General features: G+C 33.8%; 1 protein-coding gene across 1 annotated transcript; it reads right to left on the bottom strand.

Annotated features, from left to right (window-relative positions):
* Positions 1 to 453: 453 nt before the first annotated feature.
* LOC104092581 (F-box/FBD/LRR-repeat protein At1g13570-like) lies at positions 454 to 6,121 on the bottom strand. Its single transcript, XM_070188611.1, has 4 exons — positions 6,043 to 6,121; positions 1,218 to 2,065; positions 965 to 1,123; positions 454 to 888 (listed from the first exon to the last, which is right to left on the bottom strand). The coding sequence occupies exons 2-4, from the start codon at positions 2,052 to 2,054 to the stop codon at positions 586 to 588; spliced, it is 1,299 nt and encodes a 432-aa protein (XP_070044712.1). The 5' UTR covers positions 2,055 to 2,065; positions 6,043 to 6,121; the 3' UTR covers positions 454 to 585.
* Between the last annotated feature and the right edge of the window lie 5,502 nt (positions 6,122 to 11,623).

Raw genomic sequence — 11,623 nt, 5'->3', positions numbered from 1 at the left:
GGGGATTGAAAATAAAATGATTGCTATGACGAGAGTTTAGGCTTAAAATGAGGGTTTCATTTCTGGCAGGTGTATGCTAGGATCGTAATTCTTTCATGGCTACAATTGAAATATTCATGTTAATACTTAAAATCTGCAATTTCGTTTTCTACATTGCCTAGTTACGAAATCTTCTGTTGTGGACTGAGAGGGTTTACGTTTGCTGCTAAACGAATGCAACTAAGGAATTAGTGCTAAATATTTGCTAAATTTTTTAAAACATATATAATTATGTAAAAATCCATATTTACTTATAAGTGACATTTCGTTATAATAAATTATATATATTGGCTATTAATGATAATGTAATATCCCAAAAACAATTAAAAGACTTTGGGCCTATGAGTTGTCCGCCAAGAAAGCACTTTAGCCTAGCAACAAATGAAAATAATAAAAGAAGGAAAGAAAAGAAAATATTAAATAAAATCTTAAACGGTTATAAAAATAAAGAGTACAAAGTAAATAAAGTAGAGAAATGTATAAAATAAAGACTACAAAGTAAATGAATTGTTTTGACTCACTATTTATAGAAGAAAGAAAGTTGCTTCAAGGCTGATGCCTTTGGCATATAACTTGTGTAAGAGCTGGTCGAGAATAGGCGAAGACGCCAATGATCTTAGAAATCTTAGTTGCCTGCCTTTCACTAACTTCTTCATCTACGTTAATGATCATCTTCTCGAGAATAGGCGCAGACGCCAGCACTAACCTTACAAACAACAATTCCACTTTTGAACCATGGAATCTATGTATTCCCAAAGCTCGAAGGTTATTGAGTTCATCAATCATGCAGCCTTGTCCTTTCAACTGATTTACATCTATTTTCCTGGAACCTTTCTTGATCCGACTCAACTATCAAGAAAAATTAGTAAGATTTGCATCTCTATACTCGGAAATAGAGTAACAACTCAAGAATTGAACAACTCACTAGAAGGTTAAGTAACTTCAAATTGGGAGAACTTCTAAGGATGCATAGAAGGGAAGAAATTTGATCTTCATCATTAAAATCGAAACCATAAAATTCGAGATTGACCAAATGATTGAGCATCGTTGACAACCTCCTTGCTACATTACCAGAAGCCAAAAACTAGACAACAAAAAAACCAAAATAAGAATGTTAATAGTTACAACTATGCATGGGGTCATTCTGAGCTATGTAAAGATATCAATTTCCATCTTACCTTGAGGGAGCATCCGTCCAAGATAAGTGCTTTAACTTCAGGCAAGCTGCTGAGAAGTTCTACCAAGTTCATTGCTTCATGTTGTCTGCTTTGTGAAACTTCTTCTTGTGGTAGAACTGCAAAAAAATTTACCTTCCGACAGTCCTTGAAAGAAATCCATTTAATTGTGTCAATGCCACAATGGGAAAATTTTAAACATAAAAGTTCTGGGGCATATATATTCAAGTGATGAAGACCACTACACTGTGTAAACATCAGATCTAGAAGGTTTGGAACATAGAGGAAAGAAGTTGCAACATCTAATTGAAAGGAGACTCGACTTAGTGAAAGGCTTTTCAGCTTGTGGAAACCGCTAAAACTGCATGGTGGCCTGAAAATGCAGTTTGAGAGATTCAAATATTCTAGCTCTACACCGTACACAGAGGAAGGCAACTTATAAGGAGTATTGAGATATTCTAAAAACCGAAGGGTGAGCTCCACAAGACCATTTCTTGACAAATGTAGCATCCATAGATCAATAACTGAGTGCTCAGAAGGATTTATTATTGAAAGATCAAGGAGAAATGTCTTAATTGGTCCATAATGATGCAATAGTACTCTATTAATGATGCCTGTTGTGCTTGATTGCTTTCCTTTTCTGCAGAAGTCCGCAGAAATTGTGAGCTTTGGATTTGAAGCCCAAATATGTCTCCACTTACTGGACAAAACACTCATTCTTACGGCATCTTCAATAGTCATGTACTCCTGAATTTGGTGTCTGACATTAATAGGAAGATCTGTAAGTCTATCAAGTTTGTCCCTTCCATCTCGAAGTCTTTTATAGCTATTTGTCATCATTATTGTAAGTCCTAACCATTTGAACAAACAAAAATAAATGAAGTTTGCATAGAAAATGCTTCACACATATTCAGCTTTATTGATCATAGACTTCATAGTGTTAGTATTGAAACCCGGGATATTGCGCTGACAAAGCATGCCCACAACGATGGTAAATTAGACCATAAGAAAACCATGACAGAGGAGGTCCAACATTAAATAATAGACATTATGCTCCTTCGATTGTATTTTTAAAATACCCCTTTACCCTTGATCTTATCAGCCTTGGTATATATATTTTTTTTTCTTTTTCAATGTCACAATATTTTTCTTAATCAATGTTATGTATTTATCTATACTGAAAATAATTTTAATTTTTTTTAAAAAAGTGAAAAATGTAATTTATCGAAATTGAATAATAAAAGAAATGGGCGCAATTAAAATATTAGAATAGAAGATCTTACTAATATCAATCAAATAAAAGCTAATGCAGTGCTATAAAAAATAATAATTAATAGTAGAGGTAGATTTTATAATAAATTCCTAAAAAAATACATTATATGTTCTTTAAATTATAACTTAGAAAATATTTCGTTAATGAAAATAAAAATTCATATACACACACACATAATAAAGAATAATTGAAAAAGTAAAACTTTAATATATACTGAATATTAAAGTACCAATAGAAAAAATGTAAGAATAAATTTTGTTACAAATTCATAAAAGTACTATTCTAGTTAAATTTTACTGAGCTTTAATTATAAAATTACAATAAAATATTTAAATTGGTAAAACACTTATCTAGATATAAAATATATCTTATATAATATAATAAAAAATTATATGCATAGACGAGGAATTGAAAATATCAAGAGTAAAAGAGACAATGCATATAATAGGAGGAGCTGAATGTCTATATTGTTTAATGTTAGAGGAGAAGTTTGATTTTTAAGATAATTTCACCTTTTTATTTGGCGGTGTTTTTCTAGAAAAGAGTTGGTACTAAAGTTTTTCACACATAAGCTAAATATGTATTACATACCAAAATTCAAATGGCAATGCCATTATACAGTTTATGCCATTATACAGTTTATAGCTCACTTTTATATTGTTTATTACATAATTAAGAGAGAAAAGTGGATGACGAAAAAAGGGAGACATCGAAGACGGAAGAGAAAAATCAGACCACTTATAGATTAATGAAGCACCTACACAAGATTTTCATCAGGATATTGAAACTCAATTGTCCAAGTTATATGTAAGTTTGATATATCTTCAATCGTTGGTACTCTTGTTTTATAGTTTAACAACAGTCAACAGCTCTCTTTCGACCCATTAATTCACGGAAAGACAACTAGAGGCGAATCAAAAATTTAAATTTTATTTGCTCGAATTTGAAATTCTAACAGAACTCACTTGATTTGCCGGAAATGAAATTAATTATTTGCACTTATTTAGTAAATTTTAATATGTAAAAAGGGCACGAGTCAAAGATATTGAGTTTAGATAAATCTACCTCCGTCCCTAAGGACCGCTATACTCTAGTATATGGTTTACCACCCACTATCTAAATTCCAAGAAAGAAAGGGACAAGTTAAAGATAATTACATGACAACACCAAAGAACCTAATCCCTTTTTTTCTTCACGTTGTAGCAAATCTATAAATGTCTTTCTCTCCCCACTCTCGTCCGTCTTCTCCTTTCTTTTTCATCCTCTCTTCAAGAAATAATGGCACGTCTCTTGTCATCCCTTACCTCTTTCTCGTTTATTTTTTTTACACAAAAAACAAGGGAGAAGTTGCAAATCGTGATTAAACTACTAGATATTTTAAGATTTAGTTGGTGAAAATCATCTTAGAAAGGCTACTCTCACTGTTGAACAAGCTTGAAAAAGCGGGTTTGAATTTCGGATTGATTTTTGTTAGAGTTTTGGGGTGGGTGTTGTTAAGACTTGTTGAGAATAATCTAAGGAGGATGTCTACCTAACTTGAAGTCATTTTGTAGAGATTTTGGACTAGTTTTGAACCAGAATTGTAGCTGAAAATATAGAAGAAGTTAATCACTGTGGCTAGCAATGTTTATACATTGTTATACATTTCATACAAGTTTGGTATATTTCTATACACTTTTATACATGATAGATAAATATTGTATAATAATATATAAGAGTGTATTTGTAAAAGAATGTTGGCTATGCGGGTGTAAACTAAAAATATGACTATGTGAGTGCAATGTGTTGTGTTGGGATGTATACTTTTGAAAAGTTCTTATTAACTGCTAAAATTCAAATGATGAGTATGATGAAATAGAATTCCTCCATAAGAGGCTGCCTAGTTGCATGTGAGTGTTGTATAGTACGTCTCGTTTGAGAGTATATGTCAATAACGAATTTTTTTTAATGTAAAGTCAGACATACCTTTACCAATCATGCTTAACAACATTTCATCATAAAAGTCAATTTTTTTTTCGAAACTGACTTTCCTATTATATTTTAACTCTCGTTAAAAGATTTTTTAACCTATAACAGTAGAAATCATCTTTGTAAGAGTCTCTTTATAAAACTACCCCCCGTAACCACTATTTTTTGGGTAATAAAATAGCCATCTTCGTAGAAATAAAATCTCTAAAATTACAAATAATAAATTTAGAGATTTGACCAAATATTTTAAAATTGTAATGCACCACTTATGATAAAGAATACTACATGAATACATATTTCTATCATTAAAGATTTCATATACTTGAAAGATCGGCACATATATTTCTATTTAAAGTTTCATTGAGATTTTAAATTTAAATAATTTTCTTATCTTTTATAACGTAAAAAAATTGTTTTGTTTGGGAAATATTTAGTCTATAATGGCCAAATAATATTTAAATATCAAATATTATTGTACAGTCACACATCTCTATAACAACATCCCTATATAACAGTCATTCACTATAAAAGCCATATTTTTTTCAAAACCGATTTTTAAGTTATATTTTACCTCTCTATAATAGTTTTTTTTTACCTATAATAACAACAACCATATTTATAGCAGAACGCTCTTTATAAAATTACCACTCTATAACAACCATATAGATTCTTTAAGATTACTAATAATAATTCTAAAAATATGCACACAATCTTTTCCATTAAATAAAGTTTTTATCTTGCATAAGATATAAGATTTGAAGATTTGCACATGATATCTTTTCCATTAGACAAATTTCAAAAAATATTTAGATAAAAATTTAATTATTAAGCTCTTAGATTGTCTTCAAGGGTAAGCTATTGGATACTTTTTTGCTGAAACTTTGGACACGAATCTTCTCCAATTCAAGCGTTATATCGCTATTAAGCGAATGAAATATACGAAACAAGCTACAATTACAAAGCTCTTCCATCAATCTTCAAAGAATTTATTTTTCTAGGTAGCTTTAAAATGTCTATCATAGATTTTAAATCTTTATACGTTTAGTTATAAATTTATTAATAATGTATTAGCATTTTTCAAAATTTAACTAATAAAATATGCATATCTTTTAAGATTTTAAATTTGAATAATTCTTTTATCTTTTATATGTAACACTAAAAAAGGAATCATAATTAATTTTTGAATAATTTTTATCTATAACAGCCAAAAAATATTTAAACATTAAATGATGTTATAGGTGTATAACAACCATTCACTATAGAAATCAAAAAATATCGTAACAAACAAGGCTCTTATAGAGATGGTTGACTGTAGGTGCATAACAGACAATCGCTACAAAAGCCAAAAAAGATAATCGGAATAAACGAAATTGTTATAGAGTAGTTTGATGGCATATATGGATATTTCTTAACTAGTAATCCTAATTAGAGAGATCAACAAATCCATGCAAGAAATCAATTTTCGAAGTAGTAAACTCTTGGATTAATTAAATTATATATGACTCAGAGTTGAGAGAAGAAAAAATCGCAACTATAACATCCTTATCGAAAATGAAAACAAATAAGAAATAAAAGAAAGGAACTAACCTTACAGCGGCGAGTGAGAGGGGATTTTGGAGGAGCGGGTGGTGAATAGGGTTTAGGGAGAAAGACAGAGGCGAGCATATCGAGAATGCAAACACTTTTTTCAGGTGAAGGTATTTATAAGTAAATTTATATGATATTTAGGAAGAAAATCTCCAATAATAAATATTACTACTCTATAATTAGTAGCCTCATAAAAATAATAATTAATATATTAAATTTGCAAAATATATAGATAGACATTCAAAGTTGGCACCAGCTGTCAGTTAGATACTTCAACATAACTAATGACTAGATAGACACTTTTTTTGGCAAGAATATATCTCCTAGACACCCAAGTTGGACAAACCACTCGCGTGACATACACTCCTAGCTAACATGTCAAATGAACAATTGTACATTGTAATTTATAAAAAAAAAAAAGAATATATAATATGTTTAAAAAGAAAAAAAAGAACAATCCCTTCCCAATCAGGCCTCCACCTTTCTACCCCAACTAACCCATTGCCTGCGCAATCTTCGTTATCGTAAGTGCAACTTTTGACCTCTTCGTCGGCAACCTCTTATTTGTTCGATTACTCGTGTATGCCTTAAGTTGAGGAGAGTTATTCACAAGAAGTGGTTATGAACTCTTTCTTGTTCCGGTTCAGAAGAGGTTGTGCACCTTTAGTTGCACTAGTGGATTGAATAACCGTTTTAGTGCCAAGTGACGACCTCACCGCCACTCCACCTCCTTTCTCAAATTTTCTCCTTCAGCGACTTCTTCCATCATCCTTAACCATCAATTTCAAAAAGAATCATATAGGTGATACTTACTAGTTAAGACTAGGCTTTAAATATTTTCGAGAGCTTTTAGTGTTATTACTAAAGAAAAAGATCTACCTTTCGCAGGAAGAATCGCTCGAAAGCACGGGATGGGCCTTCCCTTCCATTATTATGTATTTTCTAAATATGTAAATTTTATTTACAATTAGTAAATTTGACTCTTATACTCCGAAAAAGTTCAAACAAATTGAAACATAGGGAGTATTATTTATATATAAATTTAAATACTCTTACTTTATTTGAAATTAGTCAATGATGAAATACGTCGAGCTTAAAGAAAGAAGTGAAAATTCATATTTATGATCCTAACTTTGTTTGGGACTGAGACATAATTGTTTGTTGTTGGTAAAATAAAAGCATTATTTCTCTAGAAAATCTTGGACAAACCCTATTAACGAAATCAATGCCAGTACTATAATATACTTACTCTATTTAAAAAAGATTGGCATTATTTCCTTATTAGTGTAACGATACAACCGGTCATTTTGAGCTTTTGCATTCATTTCAGTGGTTTGAGGTCATGATTAGCTTCATATGGTGTATTATGACTTGTCTATATGGTCGGTTTTGGTTTTTGAGTTGTTCTAAATTGATTTGGAAGAATGATTCTTAACTAGGAAGATTTAAATTGGAAGAGTTGACCAAGTTTGACTTTTATGTATTTGACCCTAGGTAAGAGCTTTTATGATTTCGTTAGGTCTGGATAGTGATTCTGGACTTGCACATATGCCTAAATTTGCATTTAGATATTTCTAGAAGGTTTTGGCTCTTTTTTGTGAAAGTTGGCAATTTGAAGGTTTGGAAAGTTTATAAGTTTGACCAGGAGTTATCTTTGATGATAACGGGGTTAAATTATTGTTTCGGGAATTGGAATAGGTTTTTTTATGTCATTTGAAACTTTTGTGGAAAATTGAGGTCATTCTGAGTTGATTTGAGGTACAGTTTGTGGTTTTGATGTCGTTATATGTTATTTTAGGCCTCGAGTAGGTTTGTGTTGTGTTTTAAGACTCGTTGGTATGTTCGTACAAGGTCCCGAAGGGTTCGGGTGAGTTTCAGGGTGGTTTCAGATCATTTAGGAGGATGATTTCATTGTTGGGTTTTACTAGTTTCTGATGCCTCGATTGTTCTTCGCGAACGCGAAGATGTAGGCGATAATAAACAGCCAACCTAAGGAAACTCCGGATCTCAGTAGTATAAGATGACCTAGACCAACTCTAAACTACATCAATCTTCTTCGGATCTACTTTAATTCCCTCACTGGATACCATATGCCCTAAGAATGCCACTGTATCAAGCCAAAACTCACACTTGGAGAATTTAGCAAATAACTTCTTCTCCCTCAAAGTCTGGAGCACGATCCTCAACTGCTGCTCGTGATCCTCCCGGCTGCGAGAATACACCAATATATCATCAATGAAAACTATGATGAAGGAATCAAGAAAGGGCCGAAATACTTTATTCAACAAGTGCATAAAAGATGTTGGGCATTGGTTAGCCCAAAAGATATCACCAGAAACTCATAGTGACCATAGCGGGTCCTGAATGACGTCTTCGGAATATCTGAAGTCCTGATCTCCAACTGATGATACCCCGATATCAAATCAATCTTTGAGAACTCCCCAACACCCTGAAGAAGATCAAATAAATTATCAAAACGGAGTAGTGAATACTTGTTCTTGATAGTAACCTTGTTCAACGACATGTAGTCAATGCACATTCTCATAGAACCATCTTTCTTCTTCACAACTAAAGCTGGTGCATCCCAAGGTGACAAACTAGGCCTAATAAATCCCTTCTCAAGCAACTCCTACAACTGTTCTTTCAATTCCTTCAACTCTACTGGTGCCATGCGATATGGTGGAATAGAGAAGGGATGAATGCCTGGCACCAAGTCAATATCAAAATCAATATCTCTAACGAATGGCATGCCTGACAGGTCTACGGGATACACATTTGGAAAATCCCTCACTATCGAAACTAACTCAACGATAGGAGTATCAGCACTAACATTTCTCACGAAGTCCAAATATGCTAAACACCCCTTCCCAACAATCAGTTGAGCCTGCAAATATGAAATAACTCTACTAGGAATATAATCGAGGGAACCTCTCCACTAAACCCTAGGCAACTCTGGCATCGGGAATGTCACGGTCTTAGCGTGACAATTAAGAATAGCGTGACATGGTGACAACCAATCCATGCCCAGAATTACATCAAATCGACCATAGTGAGTAGCAAGAGATCAACCCTAGTCTCAAAACCCCCAATGGTAAACACACGACCGATATTATAATGGCCCAACCATCATTTTGAGTATTGTAGCCTCATTCCCCCATTTATTGCTTATTCCATATTCCTTTGTTGTTATTTAACTTGTTGGGGTAGTTGGTTTAGTTCCGGGCATGTTTTGGAATGAGTTGGGATACTTAGTCCCAAGGTTGGAAGCCTAAGTTGAAAGAGTTGACCGGATGTTGACTTATGTGTAAATGACTCCAGAATAGAGTTTTGATGGTTCTGATAGCTTTGTATGGTGATGTTGGACTTAGGAGTGTGTTCAGATTTTGATTTGGAGGTTCGTAGGTCATTTTGGCTTGAATTGGCGAAAGTTGAAAAAATAAAAGTTTGGAAAGTTGAGAAGTTTGACCGAGAGTTGACTTTGTTGTTACCGAACTCGGATTTTGGTTTCGGATTTGAAATAGGCCCACTGTGTCATTTGTGACTTGTGTGCAAAATTTGAGGTCAATCGGAGTTGGTTTGGTATATTTCGGCATTAGTTTTAGAAGTTGGAAGTTCAATAGTTCATTAGGCTTGAAATGGGGTGCGATTCATGATTTTGATGTTGTTGATGTGATTTGAGACTTTGAGTAAGTTCTCATTGTGTTTTAGGACTTGTTGGTATGTTTGGATAGGGTCCTGGGGACCTCAGGTGTATTTCAGGTGAGTTTTGAGCAAGTTTGGACATTTAGGTACTTTGATGATGTTCTGGAGCAGTTGAAGCGCGGAGGGCACATTTTTAGAGTGCTGAGGCAAAGCCTCATGTGCGGCCGCAATAGAGGTATTCTGTATGTTTGTTGGTCTGACTTCGTAAGCTCATATCTCTCAATCTATGAGGAATTTGGGGAGGATCCAAAAATAAAAGTTATAGCCCTTTGAATCTAGTTTTTAGAAAATTAAACCGTTTGTCATTTAGATATTTGTACAGAAAGTTATAGTTAATTTATTAAAGACTAGTAGTGCGGTTATTGCCGGAGTGCGGCCACACAATTTGGATCGTGGCCGCAGAACTTGGAAGTGCGGACCACAAAAAAAAGTGTGGTCAGGATTGTGGGAGATCAGATCTCGTACTATATAAATGATATTTTGGACTTTTATTTAATTCTTCACCACTTTAGAGACTTAGGAGCTCGAGTTTGAAGGGTTTCAACCTAGAACTTCATCTACAAGCTTGGGGTAAGTGATTATAACATATATCTATGAGATTTACATGGATCCATCACTAAATTTAACATCAAACATGGGAATTAACAAGAGAAATTGGTTTTTTTTTGTCTAAACTTCTCTAAAGTAAATAAATTGAGTTTTGAACGTCGATTCTGAGTTGGAATTAGATGATTTTGGTATGGTTGAACTCATTATTCAATGGGTGTTTGGATTTTATAAGTTTTGTCGGGTTCCGAGGCGTGCGCCCTGAGTTGACTTTTTGGGTTGATTTTTGCCTTTTGTTAAAGAACCTAGCTTTATCAAATGGAATTGATTCCTATATCTTGTATGATTGTATTAAGTTATTTGTGGCTAGATTCGAGTTGTTCGGAGGCTGATTCGCGAGGCAATGGCTTGTTGGAGTAGGGATTTGCACGATTTGAGGTAAGTAACACTTCTAAACTTGATACTGAGGGTATGAATCCACGAACTACGTGTCATGTGGTTGGTATTGAGGTGACGCATATGCTAGGTGACGGGCGTATGGGCGTGAACAGTACTAATTATGACCCGGTTGATTCTGTGGAACTGTGTAGTTACCTAACCTTGTTGCTACTCATGAAATCCCTACGTGTTAGAGTAATTGAGCTATAAACCATGCTAGAAATCATGTCTAGACTATATACTTAACCCGTTGGGACCACTGAGGTCATATCTGCTGTTGAATTATTTGCTTAAATTGCAATTATGTACTCAGTGACATTCATCAATGCATGTCATATCTTAGTCTTTGTTACCATTTATTGTTGTATCATGTATCATTGTTTGGGTTGATTGACGTGAGATTTGTGAGCCCGAGAGACTAGAGAGATTGATGACTGAGTGAGGCTGAATGCCTGAATGTGAGTGATATTTATGGGATCGGGGTTGTACGCTGCAACATGCCATGATTGGCTTATATTAGTGCTTGGGCAAGATCCACCCCTCCGGAGTCTGACATACTAGCAGTGTGTGTAGGTACCGATGAGTGCTGAGTGCGAGTGCCGAGTGATTGAGAGTGCTGAGTGATTGAGAGGGCTGAGTGATTGAGCATGCTGAGTGAGGTTGAATACTCTGAGAGTATGAGTGTATGAATTTATCACTGTGTTGCATTACAGTTGACATGCATATTTAACATGTAGATATCGAGATGTAACATACCTCATATTAGTCATACTTGGAATATCTTATCCGTGTTGAGCTCATGCTATTAAAAACTTGAAAGCATGTTTATATTTCTATATTGTCTACAAACTGATTATGAGTTTCCCTTTGAGTTATTACTGTCATTTTCCTGTCA

The sequence above is a fragment of the Nicotiana tomentosiformis genome, chromosome 11 (assembly GCF_000390325.3).
Source record: "Nicotiana tomentosiformis chromosome 11, ASM39032v3, whole genome shotgun sequence".
NCBI lineage: Eukaryota > Viridiplantae > Streptophyta > Magnoliopsida > Solanales > Solanaceae > Nicotiana > Nicotiana tomentosiformis.
This window is presented reverse-complemented; position numbering and strand designations above follow the sequence as displayed.